The sequence below is a fragment of the Papio anubis genome, chromosome 4, assembly GCF_008728515.1.
Source record: "Papio anubis isolate 15944 chromosome 4, Panubis1.0, whole genome shotgun sequence".
In the NCBI taxonomy this organism is placed as follows: domain Eukaryota; kingdom Metazoa; phylum Chordata; class Mammalia; order Primates; family Cercopithecidae; genus Papio; species Papio anubis.
Genome location: NC_044979.1, coordinates 175,638,395 through 175,659,713, shown reverse-complemented (window position 1 = coordinate 175,659,713; position 21,319 = coordinate 175,638,395). Strand labels below are relative to the sequence as shown.

At 43.1% G+C, this 21,319-nt stretch overlaps 1 protein-coding gene across 2 annotated transcripts in view; it reads left to right on the top strand.

The window, feature by feature from the left end:
- Window positions 1-21,319, top strand: part of DSCAM (DS cell adhesion molecule) — an 825,379-nt gene that overhangs the window by 680,346 nt on the left and 123,714 nt on the right. For both annotated transcript variants that reach the window (XM_017956431.3, XM_031664941.1), the window contains exon 16: window positions 8,784-8,854. In XM_017956431.3, the coding sequence (XP_017811920.1) occupies window positions 8,784-8,854 (71 nt within the window). The remainder of the gene's footprint in view (window positions 1-8,783; window positions 8,855-21,319) is intronic.

Here is a 21,319-nt window from a genome sequence, read left to right as displayed (position 1 = left end):
TGCCTTTTTCCATCTCCCGGGTATAGTTGGGACTCCTCAGCTCAGCACAGAAGAGGGATTTTGCTGACAGTAGCCTTTGAGGTGTATCATTATGTCTTCATGGACCCTGCTGTCCATGATGATATGCCACCTGATGTGGAGGGGCTGTGGCCCCCTCCACAATTCTGTCCCTTGTGTGTGTCTGGCATAAGGGAGATGAATGTATGAGATGAACATTTATAAACGTTATTCACAGTATTGCCTTTAGAATGGGTGTCGCAATGAGCAGAGTACGTGTGTGTGCGTGTGTGTGCACGTGTGTGTGTGTGTGTTGAGAAAATATATCCTGGATTAAACCCACAGTGAAATTCTGAAGGGTGCCCTGGTCTGAATGTTCATGCCTTCCCTTTCAAATTAATATCTTGAAACCTAATTCCTAATGCAATAATATTAAGAAGTGGGTCAGAAGTTACCCCTTCTGCCCTGGGAGGACACAGGAGGAAGGCACCATCTATGAACCAGAAGAATAAGCCTTCACCAGATACCAAATCTGGCATCTTGATCTTGGAATTCTTAACCTCTAGAAATAAATTTCTGTAAGAAATAAACTTCTGAGCCAGGTGCAGTGGTTCACACCTGTAATCCCAGCACTTTGGGAGGCTGAGGCAGGGGGATCACTTGAGGTCAGGAGTTCGAGACCAGCCTGGCCAACATGGCCAAACCACATCTCTACTAAAAATACAAAAAAAAAAAAAAAATTAGCCATGCATTGTGGCACATGCCTGTAATCCCAGCTACTTGGGAGGCTGAAGCAGGAGAATCGCTTGAACCCTGGAGGGGGAGGTTGTAGTGAGCTGAGGTCGTGCCACTGCACTTCAGCCTGGACAACAGAGTGAGACTCCTTGTCAAAAAAAGAAAAGGAAATAAACTCCTGTTGTGTGTAAGTCATGCAGGTTAGTGTACTTTGTTATAGCAGCCCCAAAAGACTAAGGCAAGAACTTCATGCAGAAAAGTAGAGAAAGGTGAAAGATAGAAGAGGAAGGCTGAGGCGAAAGAAGACGGGGGAAGAATACAGCCCCCATCAGAGCTCCAGTGACCAACCATGAAATAGCTGCATCTGGGGCTCAAGGTGCTCTCCCCAAATCCTGATGGAATAGGGCATATTCCATCAGGAATATAAGCTGCAGCCCATGACAAACCAGGCCTGTGGATATGAGTCAGCTTAGTGTTGTGCAAAACTTTTTAATTCAGTGTTAATTTTTTAAATCTGGAAATTTCAGCTGAAAATCTAAATTTTGAGTTGCTCTTGAGTTCCTGCTTGGCAGCAATGAGCTGGAGTTAAGCATGGAGTGGCCACCCCAGAGGCTGACCATACACCTTCAGTGAGCCATAGTTCCCATCCTCCATTCATTGAAGGGTCAGCACACTACAGTCAGTGAGCCAGATTTCACTTACAGACCTTGAACTAAGCATAGTTTTTACATCTTAAAAAAAAAGAATAACATGGGCCCATAAAGCCCAAAATTTGTACTATCTGAGTCTTTATGGAAATGTTTATGGATCTCTGATGAAGTCTGGCCACCATGGGAATTTGAGTTTTAGATTTCTGCTGTATCCACTGCAAAGCTTAGTGAGGAAGGGATTTCTGCCATTGGCATAGTGTCCCTACCTAATGTTGGGAAATCACATTGCTCCAACCCCAAACTACTGAGTTTATTCGCATGTGAAAGTGCATGAAGCATTATCACACCACTTTAATACACTTGACCTCAGAGAATAGCCATGAAGCCAAGGCCACACCATTCAGCACAGTCTTCATGGTTTCCCCAACCCCCCCCAGCACCAGCAACCTCCACAACAAAGGAGCAGTCAAGAGAGTAAGTGACACAGTTGGAGTTAACAAGATCAGCTGTTAATGGACCCGAAGTGTGTCTCTTTGATGCAGATCAGCCACGTGACACGTGACCTTCACAGCTGACCCTTGCTTCAGACCAACTTCCCCATTAGCAGCTACCCTCTGCAGGTCATGAGTCACTTAGTGCCTTGTGACCGAGTTTGGGGTGGCTGCCCCCTTCATTATTTTCACTATAAATCTATGCATAGAACGTGCAGCTTCAATTAGTGGGCGCTCGTTGAAACGCCACTGAATTTGACAGACCATCAGAGAATGGAAGGTGTGGATTATGGAAGGGTCACGACGCAGAGTCGCTGGGTTTCCAAGGAATCTGGCACTACGTTAAGTCCTTGCCTCATCTTTCCTCCCATTCCAGGGCAGCAGCTGTGATCTGGAAGAAGAGTTTCCTATGCACTGAGCTGGGGCGGAGGGGAGAGGATGGAATGAGGGCAGAAGGAATAAAAGTCAGGAGCATGTGAAACAAACATAGGGCTAGCTGTGCTCATTAGCTCAGAGGGTGGCATCAATGTGTTCTTCAGTAAGAGTCAAATGCACGGCGTTCACTCAGCGAGAAGAGCCGAGCACACCCCATGCCCAACCAGGCCCTCAGCGATCTGCTTCTGTAGATTTTTGTCATTCTCCTCCATCCTGGGTTTGAAGAAATTTTGGAAATTAAACCTAAAGAAAGTTATTGGCCTTCTTGCTATCCCTCATACACATTGTGTGTACCCCTGTCTGCTATCCTGAAATGTTCTGGAACAGTTCTGGAATGTTCTGAAATGTTCTGGAACAGTTCTGGAATGTTCTGAAATGTTCTTCCTTTCTTCCCTTACCACTTTCAAACATTATTCTCCAAGAATCCGATCCTGGCCACCCTATTAAAATTCATCCCGCTGCCCACTCCACTGGGTCCCCTTCCTCCCTTACCACTCTCCTTCTACCAGTTGCTTGTATCACCAGCCGGTGTACTGTATAAGTTGTTGACTTATTTTGCTTATAGTCTGTTTTGATCCCATCCCACCAGGACAGGTGGAGTTGTCTGTTCTGCTCACTCACTGCTGTATCCCAGGCACCTGGAAGGGTGTTTAGCACGTAGGATATGCTAATTAAATAAGTAAGTTAAATAAATGAGCCATTTATTTAATAAATAGTTATTACATGACTTCATCCTTTCCCCATCTGGGCACCAGCTATTCTTTGTCATACTTTGATTTTTACTAAACGCCATCTTGGTTCCCTTTGTCCAACACAGAGCATGCCTCTCACCCACCCACCCAACTCCTGTAGAAGACAAATGTGTGTTTGTAGAATTGTACAGCTGCTCCTCACTACTTTTCAAAAATTTATATATTTTTTCTACTTTTGTATCCTGGTCTTTGCCTAGTTTAGGACCTGGCACATAGAAGGCAAATCTCCCATTCAGAACCAGAGGCAAAAACGTGGGAGTGGTTCCCACTGGGGTGATTGAGCCCATATCAATCAATGATGAGGCCCCAAGATGCTGGTTAAAGCCAAGATATAGAGACAGGGAGGAGAGTATTTTGGAGCAGAATGGAGCACCGAGGCTTGAGTCTCAGATCTGGGAAGGACACAGGAGCTGCTGGGCAGCCAGAGGCTGTCCAGCTGGGGAGGGACAGGGACAGAGCCAGCGTAGCCTGGAAGGATCAGGACAGGGAAGCACAGCAGAGATCCATGCGTTTGGCAATCAGGAGACGCCTGTCATCCCTGTGTTTCAGCCACACAGAATGAATTGCCCTGCCTTTTACCTTTGCAAGCATAATAGAGATTATAAAGATAGTCTTTACTTATTACTGCTTTACAGATTGAAGAGTTTTGACTTTTGTAGAAATGCAGAGTTTATTTTGGAAAATAACTTTTTTTTTTTTGAGATGGAGTCTTGCTCTATTGCCCAGGCTGAAGTGCAATGGCACAATCTCAGCTCGCTGCAACCTCCGCCTCCTGGGTTCAAGCAGTTATCCTGCCTCAGCCTCTCCAGTAGCTGGGATTGTGGGCATGCACCACTGCACCCAGCTTATTTTTGTATTTTTAGTAGAGACCATGTTTTACCATGTTGGCCAGGCTGGTCTTGAGCTCCTGACCTCAGGTGATCTGCCCACTCCGGCCTTCCAAAGTTCTGGGATTATAGGTGTGAGCCACTGTGCCCAGCCTTGGAAAATCACCTTCACCTCTAGCCTTCTCCATCCCCAGGAAATAAGCTAAATATTCAGGATGGGGCTAGGGGGTGGGGAAACCAATTCTGCTTTCTCTATATATTACATTTGAAACCATGTAAGTAAATTCTTAAATGTCCAATGTCAACACATTTTTCAAATTTAGTTAAATAAATGGATATACCTAATGATTGACACTTAATGCATTTTGCATTGGGAACTCAATCGGCTTTGGATTGTAATTTTATAGGCATCATTGGCAATCAGATGAGAACCTATGAAAAAATTACAGCTCAGGAGTTATACAGAAAGCAATAAAATTCTTAAAGGAAGCAAATTTTATATAATTTAAAACATTTTTAAAGTAATGTTTTAGAGACATAGTAGAAAACTTAGTGTCCTTTGTAAAACACAAGCAAACAGAAAACGTTCCTAACGATATTGGGCATAGCCATAATGTGTGTTTGTATAACTTAAATTCTTTTGGTTTGTCTAGACTGTTTTCATCACTTTTTTTTTAAGAGGAGGGATCCAAATGCCCTCACTTCAGGGAACAGGCAGAACAATAAATACATTACCGACAAATCATGGCAGCATTGGTAGGCTAAGTAATTAAGCTGTTACATTCTTAAAAACAATCAAGTCTGTCCTGGATACAAGAACTGTACCCCCTCTCCTCTTCAGCGGGGACCTTCATAAAATACCAGACCTGGGCCTGGCATGGTAGCTCACACCTGTAATCCCAGCACTTTGGGAGGCTGAGGTGGACGGATCACTTGAGGCCAGGAGTTCGAGACCAGCCTGGGAAACATGGCAAAACCCCATCTCTACTAAAAATACAAAAGTCAGCCAGGTATGGTGGCATACACCTGTAATCCCAGCTACTTGGGAGACTGAAGCAGGAGAATCGCTTGAACCTGGGCTGTAGAGGTTGCAGTGAGCCGAGATCATACCACTGCATTCTAGCCTGGGCGACAGAGTGAGACCCTGTCTCACGAAACATAAATACCAGACCAGATTGGAAAAGCAAGTTATTCCCAATTCATGATTACATTATGGAATGTGTGCTTTCGGATAGAATTGAGGACATTCTTGTAAACACTATGGTGGCACCTTTGGTGTAATTATGAATATATCTCAATTGGAAAATCAAGACTGCAACTCTTGTCTGCCATCTTTCTGAGAGGACCAAACCAAAGGCCACGCCCCAGGGAGCCGGAGGATTCAGGATGAGACAGTGCCCCTGACATTGCCCTCAGTTCCTAACAAACTGGCTTCTTGTTAAATTCAGTTAAGGGTTACTAAATTAAAGTAACGCAGCCTCAGTATAGCTGTCAGACTCAAAAATCATTTTTCAAGGATTTTTATGGAAAACGGTGTGCTTTTCATTGGGCACAGAATTATCCCTGTGTGAGGGAAATCCATTCCATGAGTTTTTATTGAATTTGATGTCCAAAGTTTCCTGCCTAAGAGCTTGACCCCATGTGCAAGAAATTGGGTACAGAGCCTTAACAATAATTACCACCATTAGCTGGAAGCCAGCCTCTCCCTCGGTTCCTGTGCTGGACTTTAACTTCAGTTCTAGCAGAGCCTTTGCACTTTTGGAATTAATAGATCTGAGAGGCTGCAGCACTCCAGACTGCTAGTTGTCGCCGGATCTGCTGAGGAGAGGGATGCATGCTCAGCATTTCAGCATCTACAAACTGCTTTACCCGTTCAAAGTAAGGACTCACTCTGGGCTCAGTTCCTGGTGCCATGTAGAATCTGCTGGGTGACCAGAGATATGCAAAGACAGACACGCAAATGTATATGCACACTACAGGGACAGGTCCCCAGGCCCAGGCGGGGATAAACTGTAGCAGGAGGCCCACAGACATGGGCAGCAAACCCTGATGGAGGGAGAAGAAAGCTCCAGGGAAAAGGTTGGGATCTACCCAGGGGTCCCATGTGTTTTGAACATGGCTGGGACATGGTTCATAAGGAGTGTGCAGAATAAAAGCATGGAGAGGACAGTGAGGTGCCATCTGGGGGCAGAAAATTACTAGGATGGGTGAACAGTGTGAATTGTGCTCTGGGGCCATGTCCCTTTTAAAAGAAGTACAATAGAGACCAGAATTAATGTTTAGGAACTAAATAGAAACTGTCACCAGACATAGAAATGGGGTGGAAGTGGGGCAGCAGAGTGAGATAGAGGGATGCCCGTAAGGGCGATGGTGGAGAAAGCAGAGGACAGGGGCCATTTGGAACAGAAGCCAGGGACAGCATCAGCAAGTGTGTGAATGAGGGGTGCAGGGAACAAGCAACCCAGAAATCGAACTCCCATCTCCTCTCTCTCTCCAGCTCTTGCCTTTTAACACCTTTGTTTTAATTATGAATACATCTTAACTGGAAAATTGAGGCCGCAATATCCCCGTTTCCTTTCGAACTCTTATTTCTAAACCATACAAACCATACATTCTGGAGAATCCGCTTGGTTTCTTGGCATTCTTAGAGCATCATTCTCTCCCAGTCTCGCCAGCCCCAACCTGCGGAATCAGCTTCCTTCTTGGTCCTCAGCGCGCGGACGGAGCTGTGGAGTCCCATTATCCTCTTGGAGTAGCAATCCCTGCGTCTTAGAGCACTGACTCCTGGGGAGGACCACTTTGATAGAGCGCCTTAGTGCCCTAAGACACAGGGTGCACCCTTTTCTATAGACCATAGCCATTTTCCAAGCCTTTGTTTTGTTCCTAAAGCCCATAACTCTCTCCTTCATGTTCCCATTCTGATTTCCTGCTTGGCTTATTGTCCTATTGTTGAGAAAAGCAGCAATCAGATTTCAACCTGCTTCTTTCAACCAGTAAGTTTACCTGTGTCTGCCCTCACCTGGCTTCCCTCAATCAGTAAGCCTACGTAAGGCCTTCCATAGCTCTGCCCTCCTCCCATCCCAGAGGTGTTTGTTCCTATGCCAGACTCACTCCATAGCCTATATCTTCTGCCCTCTTCAGTTTCTGCCAGGACGTTCATTATTTCTTCAAGTTTACCTTTCGTTGTTAAATTTCTCCCATTTGCTTCCCATTTTAAAACACTTAATGATAATTATATTATGATTATAATTTCTTATATTTACTGAACATATTGTTTTCATAACAACCCTGTGATACAAATTCTATTGGTCCATTATATAGAGAGAAAAATGGAGTCACAGACAAGCTAAGTAACCCGCAAAAAAAGCACACAGCTAACAAGTGATACAACCAAAATGTGAACTTGGACAAAAAAAACTCAAATGGCCATCAGCTTAGCAACTACATCATGATACTACTCATAACTTCCTCTTCTGTTATAAAAAAGGAAGCCAGCTTTCCTTGGTCATGCCCTTCCCCAATCTACCCTTTATCTTTAAAGTATCTTCACTTTCCTGTTACTTCCAAACTCTCCAAAATGAGTTCATATTCACTACTTCTGCTTTCTTATCTCCTGTGTGCCATACAACCTTTTGCAAATGTCCACAGACATTTGTAGTTCTGCAGTGATCTCAAAATTGTCAATCCAAAAACGTGTTTTAATCTAAAGGACTCTTTCCCTCTGATCTCTGTGTCGTCATTTGCTTCTGCTTCTCAGAAGACACCCGTTTACCTGCTGCCTTGCATTGCAACCTTCTTTCAGTGTGTGTATCTGATCGCTCTGATTACATTCTGTACTCTTGGTTGGCAAAATGTTTACATCTCTTAGTTCTACACCATGTACCTAGTATATAGCACATTTGCAACACATGCCAATCAGCTCTAACTGGGATGTAATTGGGATTGTCTCTCATTGGCCCGTTGACTTATTGCACACTCAGCGGAAATAGGTTACTTTAAACTGCACACTTTGTTTTCCTCTGCAACATTGCTTCAGCCCTCTATGCTAGAGCCCCTGGTTCACAAGAGTTTTTGTTGTTGTTGTTTGTTTGTTTTGAGACGGAGTCTCACTCTATCGCCCAGGCTGGAGTGCAGTGGTGCAATCTCAGCTCACTGCAACCTCTGCCTCCCAGGTTCAAGCGATTCTCCTGCCTCAGCCTCCCGAGTAGCTGGGACTACAGGCGCCCACCACCACACCTGGCTAATTTTTTGTATTTTTAGTAGAGACAGGGTTTCGCTGTGTTAGCCAGGATGGTCTCAATCTCCTGATCTTGTGATCCGCCTGCGTTGGCCTCCCAAAGTGCTGGGATTACAGGCGTGAGCCACCACGCCCGGCCACAAGGGTTTTTAATTGAAGAACAAAAGCCATGGAAGACACCCAAAGGCAGAAGAATCTTGATTATTTTTGCCCGAAGTCGTTCTAATCAACTGAGAAACCCCAATACCACATCACTAAGCAAAGCTTCCAGCGGGGAGAGAAGGACCTTCAGTACACACCATAAACAGCATTTTATAAGGGAAATTTTGTTTTGCAACTTTCTGTTGTACCCCTTAACTTGTTCAAACTTGGGATTGATACACGAAGTTGTCTAAGACATGGTGAGAAGGAATACCGTGATAGGTCCTCAAGATTCACGTTTCCAAAGAGCAAATAAACAAAGGCCAAGAGTTGGACACAGTAACTCTACAAAACTGACATTTCCCACGACCGCTAAAAACTTCTTTCTCTGTGCCAAACATGGGGATGGGATGACTTCGGGGACCACCTTTGACTTCGGGGACCACCTTTGGCTGTGTAGGCTTTGATCTGCTCCGGCACGCTTCTCTAACCTGCCTGTGGGTTTTTGGTCCTTACAGCTCCTGACGGTCCACCTCAGGAAGTTCACCTGGAGCCTATATCATCTCAGAGCATCAGGGTCACGTGGAAGGTAAACCCAGCAAACACTTGTATTCCCAGTGCTTTCCCCCCAGGGCGAGCCCTTCACTCCTGTTCAGTGTTCCGACACCAAGACTCTCAAATTTTACAAAACTTAGTTTTTCAAAATTAACTGGAAAGCCCTTTTCCTAAAATGCAGTATTTGTACCCACATTTTGAATACTATCACAGCAAATTCTGTATCTCAGAGAATAAAGTGGTTTTATCTTTTTTTTTTTTTTTTTTTTTTTGCTTGAATCTTGATCAAGGTCCTAAGCAGTGGTCTCTACAGAAATAGTAAAACTGAAGTCCCTGACTTCATGCTCTCATTTCATCCCAGCAAAAATGTTTTCAAATTGCTTTTTTTTAAATGACAAAGCATGTGGTGGCAGACAGTCCACCGAGGTGGCAGGAAACAGGCCAGGTCCTCACTGTGCCACTAACTTGATGTGTTCTCAAGAAAGCCCCTACATTTTCTTGCCAGTGAAGCAAGCTGTTGAATCAACTGACTCCCAGGGCAGTGCTACCCCATGTGTGGCCCATAGAGGCCAACTGGCTGCTGGTTACTTTAGTGTTTGTTGTAAGTAGCTGGGAGAGAAAGAAAGCTTGAGCCACAATGTAAACAATTGCATCACTAAGCACATTGTTTCATTCAACAGCCATGATTTCCATAGCAAACTTCCTCAAGTAAGGAAGCAGTGTTGATTCTGGAGCAAGCTCATCACCAACCACCACTGTTCCATGACCTTCAAGTCAGTAGCATGGCCCTGACCTGTTGGGCCATGGTATTAGTCATCCTCCTGAATGTGCTCTTGGAGATGACTGTCTTAGGCCAAATTCCATTTCATCCAGAATGTTATTATCGAACCAAGAGTTCTGTAAGATTGCATTAACTATCCCAGCTCTGAATTTCTCTCATTGCATGTGATTTTTTTTTTCTTATCTCTTTCCTCACCCTTTTTTTTTTTCCTGTGGTGTCAATGGGAGAAGAGGGTAGCCAACAACCACAATGAGATCTTCACATCACACACCTCTTCTAACCATTGCATCTGTTTTCTTGTTTGATTGTTTGTTTGTTTTCCCTCTAGTGTGGGTTCTTTCATAAGATGACCAGCCTCTGTAACAAAAATGGATTTTCAGTGTTGGGGCGGATACCACCTTTGGTATTACATGCGTTAATGCAGCTCCTTTGTGTCAGCGTTTCTCAACCGCAGTCAATGAGTTGTGTTTCCCGTGGGCAGTGTGATGTGACTGTTTAGCTGCACAGACAGTGCAGACCGAGGAGTGTGGGGGGCGGTGTCATTGGTCTTTGTGAGCACATTCACCACCTGCAAGCATCACTCACATTGTAGAATAAAGACACTCAGCAAGCCGTAACCCCACACGCATTCCCGCCACTCTACAAATGGAATGCTGACTCACTCTGTCTTGAATGGAAGACTGTGAAGTTTTACCCACTAGCTTTACACATTCTCTTGTGTTTTTCCCTGAAAAAGACCAGGTATTACTATGGCCTCAAAAGCTTTTTGGGTCTTTTGGGTCCTGCATGAGAGAGGTGTCTGTCCACAGAGGATCTAGCTCTTATAACTAAAAATGGAAACTTCTGAGGCTTTAAAAGGCATTGTATCCTTTCTCTCTCTGTAGAAAGCAGCCACAAAAGTCAGTGCATTGCAGTTAAATTTCTTTTTAGTGCCAAAGGATGAACATGTTGTGGGACTATTAAAAGGAAGCCTGGCTTTCATTAGATTGTGAATCGACTGTAATATATTGTTCATGGAGGAGTGCAATCTATCTCTGTAGTGGGCCTTTGTGGCATGGCCTGTCAGCAGGCGGACTTGCCGGTGATCTAACTGACTAATGAGGTAGGGGCTGCCCTGTTACCAGCTTATCATTTCATGTTGGCCTGTTTATATAATGGGCTTTTAAAGGACAACACTGATTCAATCGAATTGGATGCTATTACGTGAAATCTAATGTATGTGTAAGGGACAATATGTTACATACAACATGCCTTTATTTATGGCATAAAATCCAGAATATCTGTTTTGTGTAAGGAGAAAGAAAGAAGGAGAAATAGCGTTAGCCCCAAAGAGGGAGCCCCACATCTGTCAGTCAGAGTGGACATATGCAATCGTGGGAAGTCTAAGGTGGGAGCTCATTCATGGTCACGGATACTGATTGGAAGTAAAAGATGCATTCAATAGAGAGATACAGGGTAAATGAGGAAATAGCTCTGGGGTTTTGGTGGGAAAATAACCATTTAGACTCTAAGCCTTTTAAAGGTAAGGGGCGCTTTGGTGGCCTTTCTCTAACACTGGAGATAGAGATTACATTTATTTAATTATCATTGAACAAGCACTGCTTCTGTAACAACACCCTCTATTGATCAAAATAAGCAACTTTCCCCTTTTATTTTATTTTATTTTATTTATTATTTATTTTGAAACAGTCTCACTCTGTCGCCCAGGCTGGAGTGCAGATGGCACAATCTTCGCTCCCTGCAACCTGTGTCTCCCAAGTTCAAGCAATTCTCCTGCCTCAGCCTCCCACGTAGCTGGGATTACAGGCACGCGCCACCACACCCAGCTAATTTTTTTGTATTTTTAGTAGAAACAGGGGTTTTCACCATGTTGGCCAGGTTGGTCTTGAACTCCTGACCTCAAGTGATCCACCCACCTCAGCCTCCCAAAGTGCTGGGATTACAGGTATGAGCCAGCGCACCCGGCACCCCTTTTATCTTAGTTATTTCTTTCACCAAAGAAGAGCTTCTGATTTTGAAATCTTTCATGTCCAGCAAAGGTTGCTCAGGACCTAGTGAATGCAACCATCCTACATCAGCTACAGCACCCGGATTCAGGCCCCTTACCTTGCCCCACCTTCCCAGGGATTCCTACCCACGCAACAGTTCACAAGTATCATCGTCTTTCTTGTCAGTGTTCCACGGTTTCTAACACGCTCACCTCTCCTGTCCATTCCTGCTCATTTGAGGCTCAGATTGTGCATGACTGACCCTGTGAAAATGGGAATTTCCAAAGTGCAATTAGAGTTTCACCCTCTGTGTTACCCATTGCTCTTGGTGATGGCTCAGCGAGGTCCCCACCCCATGGCTTCTGCAGTCTGTTTCACGTGCATCCCCTCCACTGTTCTGGGAGCTCCTTGGCGGCAGGAAGAGAGGCTTATTCAGCTCCAATCCCTCGTGGCTGACATGTGTTCCATGAATGAATGAATGGGTTGAGTGAAGGAGAGGTGAGTGTATATGTGAGTTGGGAATGAAGAGGCCTAGAAGACAAGTGTTCCATATCACAATTGCCTGTGAAGCATTATGTGTTTCTGAGACTGCCATGGAGAAGGCATCCCAGCTATTAGGAGCTCCAGACAGCAAACATGCTGAACTCAGACCTAACTCATGATACAGTGAAATGCCCCAGCCTGTACAATGGCAGGCACCCGAAGATGTGAACCACACTCAATACACCAGGCGACCAACCACTTTTCATGTGAGTTTCTACTATAGTAATTTTCAATATAGTTCATTGAAAAGTAAAGGGCAATAGTGGTCCAATTGGTGATAAGTTTCATGGGAAATGGACATCTTCACATCCCAAATGTAAGCCCATAGAAAGATGTTCAAGAACCACAAGCGTATTTGATGTCTATATTATGCAAGATAAAGTCTTGGAAAGGGCTCTAAAATACTTTTACAAATATTAAGTTAATTAAAGTGCTAACCAAGGCCTTGACAGAAATTCAAGAGACGATGTAAGCAGTTCTGAATAAACTAAAATAAATGACAATAAAGTTTCATTTGACATTCTTGGAAAAACAAAAGGATTTGTGTAAGCAAATACAATTTAATTTGTGGCAGATTTTGTTTCTGATTCAAAATCAGAAAGAATATTTAAAGCTATAAATAATTGATAACATATTTGATAAAGTACCTGAAAATTGTACAACTAAGGAATTCTTTGGTTTTTCAGAAAATTCTAATTTTTAGTTTATCTCCTAAAGTGTCTCTTTTAGCAGTGTCTGTCACCTTCTCTCATAATCAGTCTCAGAATCAACTTACCCTCCTTTTATGCAAATTAAGGACAATGTGATTGCCAGCTACTTGTGTGCATGCTTGCGTGTGTGTATGTGTGTGTTTGCCATGGTCACTCCTAAAATAAAACTTTCATTATTTGGAATATTTAATGATTATATACATCTCAAAACATTTATCCAGAGAATACAATTTAAGACAGATGCTTTTTTCCTATTGATATAAAATATGTGTTGTTGTTTTATTTTTGCATTAAATGAGAAACCTTTGCAGAACCACAGGCTGTCCCAAAACTATGAAATGGTCAATTACTTAAATATTCCTGTGCTGAGAATAATGATCAAAGTGATAACTTGCAATAAAAATCTGAGAATAATTTTACCACTTTCTTGGCCCTCAGTATTGTACCATCTGGGTGAAAATTTTACTTAAAATGAGCAAAATTCTCATTTAGAATTAAGAAAGAGAGGTATGACTTCTGTAAAATATTAAAGTTGAATATTTAGAGATTTAATTAAATTTCAGTAATCCAAAGAATATTTTTAACCAGAATATCACGTCTCCACTATCCCCAATAATTCCAGCTAATTGAGGCATCATTACAACCTATTACGTTTCAGAGTTGAACTCTTACAACAGGAAAATGGCTCAGTCTGTCATCTAAAAACAAAACTGCCATATTTCCAGTGACCTCGACAGTAATGGTTTAGTAAACTGCGGGCTCCGCTTGCCTTCTGCACTGAAATCCCTCTACCTCTAGGAAAGAACAAGGCACCTTCCCGCACTAGTATTTCCTGGCCAGGGGTTCCTGGGACAGCTGTCGTTACGGGGGTTTGCTGCCTGCCAGGCACAATGCTCAACTTCTGCACACAGTATCTCATTTTATCTGTGAGCTGGGAACACGCAGTTTTCTGCAGAGGGAGATCCTGAAGTCAAAGGAATTAGCCCAAGTTCTGAAGGCTGGTGACTGTCAGATTGAGGACTTCCACCCAGGCTGCCCGGGTCTGCCTCCTGGGTTTCTGAACAGTCAACAAGTTGATGACTATGAAGTGCCAAGATTGTAGTTCATGCCTAGTAACGCCCAATAAATATTAACTACCTTTACTATTCCTTCCAAACTCATGTTATAAATTATACCCAACCCCATAAAAATTAGAGAAGATATATGAAATTTACATTCTTACCTGCTATCCTTTTCTTTCCAAATTATAAACTTAACCTTAGAGTAACTTTAGTAGTGAGTAGACACCCTTTTTTCCTATATCAATTGAAATTCAAAAAGGTTGCCTTGAAATAAACTTTACTTAATTCTTCAACTATCACTTTAATCTTTAGGCTGTGAAAAATGGCAAAAGTTTGTATTTGCTTTTATGAACTAATCCATTGGCTCTAGCATTGGTTTTATAATATAGCCTTATTGAAATTCCTGAAAATCAACATTTCTTACAAATACTTAAATAATTTTTGGCCCTTCTCATATTAACGAGTCTAACCTTCTTCCTTGATAACAAGAAAAAAAAAATTCAAAATCTCTGGTCATCCGTATGAAGTAAGATTGTTCTTCTTCAACTTTTTTAGGTGGACTAGACTCTAGGTTCCATGAGGGTTGAGGACATGTCATGTGTGTTCACTGTAGCCTCAGCAGGAGTGCAATAAATTCTGTTAAATTAATGCATAAACCATTTACCATTATTTCCTTTTATCATAAAAGGTTCCTATCAAAAAGTGGTGCTTAAAAAAAAAAACTGTGGACTTTCTAGAAAGCCATAGGTGACTAAATTTGCATATTTTTGTTGTATATATAAAATATGCGTGTTTCTTTAATGAAACCATGATGTTTATTTATACCATTTGGAATGTATTCTACATCTTTCCATCTATGTATTGGGTTATTCCTCTCAGTTTAGCCATGTGATAGGCCTTCTTCAAGGACTCCAGTTCTCTGCCCCGGAGAGAGCTGCCAGCCTGCATGCACAAAGGGTCTGGCAGGTCTCCTGACCTAAGCAGGCAGTTCCCTTGGTTTCCAGCTTCAGAGTGCAGCCAGGAAGATGCTGGCTGCATTTGCGAGAGCTACTGGCGGCCACAGGGGTGGAATCTGGGTCTGATGCTCAGGTAGGCTGGAAAGAGATACTGTCTGGGACTGTCAGGCTAAGAGGCAATTCTTGATTCAAAACCCCACTGAAAAAGCTGTACCTGTCCAGCAGAGTGACCTTGACAGGACACAAATCGAACTTGGACTAAGGCTTAGGACCAAGGCCGTCTGTCGTCATCAAGCCAGAAATCCTGTTAGATGGTTTCTTCTGAGAGCTTCATATTAAGTCTGGATGAACACAAAAAAATCTAAGTGTAGGCTCTTTGATTTTTTTTTTTATAACGGTTAGGTTATAAACTGTAAAGTTGCAATACAATTTTGGAAGCAAGTATTGTATTTTGTCTTGATTTAAAGAGCATATGATCAGAAATGCAAATAAGGTTGCAACTAAAGGGTATTTTGGTCATTTATTGATGCTCATCCTTAGGTCTTTTTTTAGTGCATCAACATTACATTTTAAAATTGGACCAGATCCTGAAGTTGTGACATTAGGTCAAAAATTGTGTATGGTCAGAATAATATTGAAAATGACTTAAAGTGTCTAATAAGCACACTATGCATAATATTCACTAGGAAGCTTTACAGTAACATATATGTACAAACATGTAATATTCACAGTGAAAACTGAAGAGTACATGTACAAATATAAGTTGACATTATTTCATCACATTTTATATAAAGTAGCCTTAGCATAAGTTAAATCCATTTCCAACAAGTAAATTATGTATAATTAGAATACAGTATAAAAAGTACTGGACTAAATTTCAGAAAATTAGATACAATGCCCATCTCTACACCTAACCAAATGACCTTAAGCAAGTCACTCAATTTGTCATTATTGGAACTTGAACCCTTTTCTCTAGTTCTGAGTTGAGTGTTTTATTCATTATATCATAACCAAGAAAGTCGCAGTGCATTTTAATGATAGATTCTCCTCCCTCTTCCCCTCCCAGCACTGACCTGATAGCCATAAAGGATAATGGATGTGGGCCCACTCTGGAATCCGTAAGGTGATCCCTTGATTAACAACCCCAATTTCGATCCCTATGCTAGATTCTGATTCCACCCATCCCACCAATGGCTCTGGACAGCACTGCCATTTCTGATGGCAGATATCTCCCAATAAATGTAAATATTGTGAAATTTTCCCAACAAAGAAATAGAAGTTTATTTTCAATAACCTAATAATAGATGGATGGGGTTGGGCACAGTGGCACATGTCTGTAATCCCAGCATTTTGGGAAGCCAAGGCAGGCAGATCACTTAACATCAGGAGTTCGAGACCAGCCTGGCCAACATGGTGAAACCCTATCTGTATTAAAAATACAAAAATTAGCCAGGCATGATGGCTCATGCCTATAGTCCCAGCTACTCGTGGGGCTGAGGCAGGAGAATTCCTTGAACCCTAGGAGGCAGAGGCTGCAGTGAGGCAAGATTGCACAACTACACTCCAGCCTGGGTGACAGAGTGAGACTCGTCTCAAAATTTTAATTAAATAATTTTTAAAAATAGGTAGTAATTTAATAAAAGTATTCAGAAGACCATCTTAGACAGTTTTATTGGTTCTCATATAATGCTAACTCTGCTTTTCATAGAGAACAAATCAGAAAATCAAGGTAAAGTGAATATGGCATTGAGCATTATGAATGCACAGATGCCATACAGGGAGAGCATAGGTGGATATACACTGTTTAATGTGCTGAATGTCCTCAGACAGCAGTTCTTAAGTCATCTTGCTGATGACATTTCCCATCTTTTCAGAGAAATCAAATGAGATAGATAAGTTAGTAAACAGGGCACAGATGTTAGAATGAAAAATCAAAGGAAAACGTATATCCAATCAAGAATTACATAGACAAGCCTGGGTGACAGAGCAAGACTCCGTCTCAAAAAAAAAAAAAAAAAAAAAAAAAGAATTACATAGACATCACCAAATGGCATCTGCTATGTCATGGACCCCTTTCCTAAGGCAAAGGAAGAAACATGACATTAGTTTTACTGTTTAAAACTCGGTTGGACAAAGTTGGTTAGGGTCCATCATAGGAAGAAACCCAGCCAGGAGAGCATGAATTAGCTGCCCCAGCACAGGTAATTTCCAGACTATTTTCAAGGTAGCATGAAGCAAGACAGAAAAACACAATGTGTGCCTTCAAATGTATTTCACTAGTTCAAATACATTTAAGTTAATACATTAAGATGTAACTAACTCTATTTCAAGAGAGCCCATAACATTTTTAAAGCCAAACTCTTCATTGTATTAAAAACTCTGAAAGCTTCTTTAAATTCTTTCAATTCCTATAATAAACTCTTCCTGTTCTTTTGAAAAATTTAAGTTGAGACCAAAAATGAAACTACTTTGTGGTTTGAGTAATTATAGATGTATAAGACATAAAACCATTTTACCTTCCTGTTTTCCCCGCCAGTAACAATTTAAAGTTGGAAACAAGGTTTGTTTTTCTGTAAATAACAGAAGAATTTAGGTGGCAGATCCTCAGTGAATTTAGGAAACAAGACTTCCCACTGAAGGGGAGTGTGATTCAGGGAGTGCCTGTGTTGCTCCCGTGGGCCTGTGTGGTATCTGTGGCACGTGTTGCATCTGGACTTGTGGAGTGTTTCCCCCCAGCATAAGCCAGAGTGTTCACAGGGGCCCTTGGTCTGAATGCTTCTAGCGCGTTCCTAACAGGGAACATACAGTAGCCTATTGGACAACTCTTTCTTTTCTTTTGTTTTTTGTTTTTGTTTTTGTTTTAAGACAGCATCTTACTCTATCACCAAGGCTGGATGGTGTGTAGTGGCACCATCTCGGCTCACTGCAGCCTTGACCTCCCAGGCTCATGTGATCCTCCTACCTCAGCCTCCTGAGTAGCTGGGACTACAAGTACATACCACCATGCCCAGTTAACTTTTTGATTTTTTTTTTTTTTTTTTTAGAAAGAAGGTCTCACTATTTTGCCCAGGCTGGTCTCAAATTCCTGGCCTGCAGTGGTCCTCCTGCCTCAGCCTCCTAATGTGCTGTGATTACAGGCATGAGTCACTGTGCCTAGCCTAGACAACTTTTTCAATACTCTCCCCCCAAATACCTATTCTTGCATGTTGATGTCTAAAATTCCCTTTAGTCAAGGCTAAAGCCTTTCATTACCCAAAAATAGATAAGAGGCTACACGTGGTGGCTCATACCTATAATCCTAGCACTTTCCCTCATCTTCCTGTCTTCTTCTGAGCCCTCAACACTCTTCTAACCTCAGCCCATTACCCAGTTCCAAAGTCACTTCCATATTTTCAGGTAGCTCTATAGCAGTGCCCCACTCAAAAATGGTTTCCAGTTCATTGGTTCTTTTGGCATGGATGTAAAGCACTCAGGAATTCCTTCCAGTTGTAAAATTAAAGCTCACCTTTCAGCAGGCAGGCTTCTTCTGAGACCTGGATCTTCTCTGGTTCTTCTGGACAGATACTTAGCAAAAATGACAAAGGCTGCAACAACCATGCATGTGATTGATGCCGCTCACTCCTTTACAAGCGCTCTCTCTCTCTCTCTCTCTCTCTCTCTCAGTTTGACTGTCACAGCTTCCACCTGCCTCCTGGCAGTGCCATTCCCTGCCATTCCCATCTGTGTGTCCCTTCCAGCCCAGGGTCACTCTCACCCACTACCTGCTCTCAGCCTCATCCCTGTGGATTCCAGGACTCAGTTTTTCTCCACACTTACCCTCTCCTCCTATATCACGTAAGGGTTCTCTTAGTAATTCTTGAATTTATATTATTAACAAACATAGAAGAGTGGGAGGGAAATGGAGGCAGTTTCAGTTTAAAAACCTACAAAGTAGACAGAGTCTGCCCTGTGCACCTGTCAGAGCACTGGTCAGGGCGACTCCTGGCTTGGCTCCCTGCCCCGGCCTCCAGCTTCCCAAACCCTGCCCTCCTCAGTGGAAAGGGCCTGTTTGGTCCCAAGGAAGATTGTTCTTCACCCTCCTTTCCTCTCTTTTCTCATCAAGACATCCAGGTTGCCTCCAGAGCATGCAGACCCGGTGGTTTGTTGGGGTGAGAGGTGGATGTGGATATGTCTTCATCTCACTCAGCTCCACCCCTACCCAGCTGGCCTCCTTACCAGCCATGTTGGATCATGACTGGCCCTCCACTGGTGCTGTCTTACAAAACTTCCAGAATCAGACGCTGTCTTCTCCCACCCCATAAAACTACTTCTGAGCATTTTCCATGGCCCCATGACCATGCCTTTGAAATCCTGCCTCTTGTGCTTGTTTATCAGATCAGGGTCAGGGAGACCCTCCCTCCCTTATCTCTGTGGCCTTTCTTGGGCCCCTGCCCTATCCTCCTTGGCCACACTACCATTACAGGGCCTCCATTACCTGCAGAGGGTCTACTCTGGGTTGAGCCTTCCAGGCATGTGTGGTGGGCCAAAGCCCTTTGGGTTCACTCAGCCACTGCTAAATAGTTGGGGCCCAGCCTTAGGCTCACAGACCAGCATACCCCCTCTTTGGCATCAGACCACACCCTCTAAGTCCCCATTGTCGGGCACAGGAGATAGGTGGGGGCATTCCCAGAGGCCACCCCTCAGAGCTGATTCATAGAAAGCAAAGCCCGAATTCCCTTGTTTGGTCCTTGGCAGAGAGCACTGATAGGCCTCTGTGGCTGGTAGGAAATACTAACTGTGGCTAGCAGGTGGTATGAGATATGAAGAACAACAGAATTCGAAAACGGAGTGTCCCAGCAAGAGGAGCTATTTTACAGGTGTGTTTGTTGGCTGGATGAATACAGTGGAAGCTGTCCTACACTTTAGAAATGGAATAGATGGAGTTTTGCTTTGCAGTAGTTAACCTCAATTCCATATGGTAAAATTATCAGTCTATTTCTAGCATTCAGCATTTATGTCTCAAGGCAAAGCCCTCATACACCCTTGGCCACCCTTTCCTCCTCAGCTGCCAAGTCTGACTAGAATATGGCAGCCGCAGCCTGCAAATAACATTCTTGGCTCTCAAGACAGCGCCTATTTCAAATAATCTGTCATTTATCATTTATTTATCAAACTGAAATTGCATAGCCCCTTAGTTCTAAACACTGTCTCATTATCAGGTTATGTGGCCCTTTTCTACTCCATGAAATGTGGACACCTCATCCTTTCCTAGCTCCTCAAAAGATAATGACTTTGGGGGAGCCAGTCACGTGCCTGTATATCTCCCCATTATGAGACCTAGGACACAGATTGTGTTTTTAATACAGTACAACTCTAAGGAGAGATATATGAACAAAAATATCATTTAAGGCCAGAAGCAGTGGCTCACACCTATAGTCTCAGCACTTTGGGAGGCTGAGTTGGGCAGATTATTTAAGCTCTGGAGTTGGAGACCAGCCTGGGCAACATGGCAAAAACCCATCTCTACAAAAAAATACAAAAATTTGCCTGGTATGGTGGAATGCTTGTGATCCCAGGTACTCAGGAGGCTGAGGTCAGAAAAGTTATTGAGCTTCCAGGAGGGTTAAGAGGGCGCTTAGTGAGCAGTCTGGGCGACAGCATGGGTGACAGAGTGAGACCCTGTGAAAAAGAGAAAAGAAAAAAGAAAAGAAAAGAAAAAAAGGGAGGGAGGAGGGAGAAAGGAAAGGAGAAGAAAGAAAGGAGAGAAAAGGAAAGGAAAGGAAAGGAAAAGGAAAAGGAAAGGGAAAAGAAAGGAAAGGAAAGGAAAGGAATTATTTGAGGCAGTAATGTAAAAAAATCTCCTCTCTCTGACGTAACTCCCTCAAAATCCATTGTCCATGGACCAAGATAGCCAGCTGGTTCTCACACCACCCACACACCTATCGTAAAGCAGAATCCCTTTAGGGCTGCGTAAGGTAGATCTTTAAATTGCTCCTAAGACCAGGAAGGTCTAACAGTTTTATGTGCATGTATTCCCTTTTGTTCTGCAAAGAACCAGGAAAATGGGTTATTGGCTAACCTGAGAAATGGGGGAATACACAGTGACTGCTTTTTAACTAAATAGTCTCTTCAAGCAAAGCCAAATCTAAATCACTGAGTGACTCCCGGTGATAAGAACAGTGATTCTCAGACTTGAGGGAGCACCAGTATCCCGGAGGGCCTTTTAAAACACACCTCACCAGGCTCCACCCCCAGGGTTTATTCTAGATTCAGGAAGTCTGAGTGGTCCCCAGTTCTTGCAGCTCTAGCAGTTTTCCAGGTGATGTGGATGTTGCTGGTAGCCACGATGCTACTACATACAGGCTCCGTAGGTTCTGTCCCATAGGAATGTCCCTAGCTTCATCTGTGCTTGTACCATCCCCCACCCCTGTGATCACCATGGATACCTCACCTCAGAGTCACTTGAGCCTCTCTGCATTCC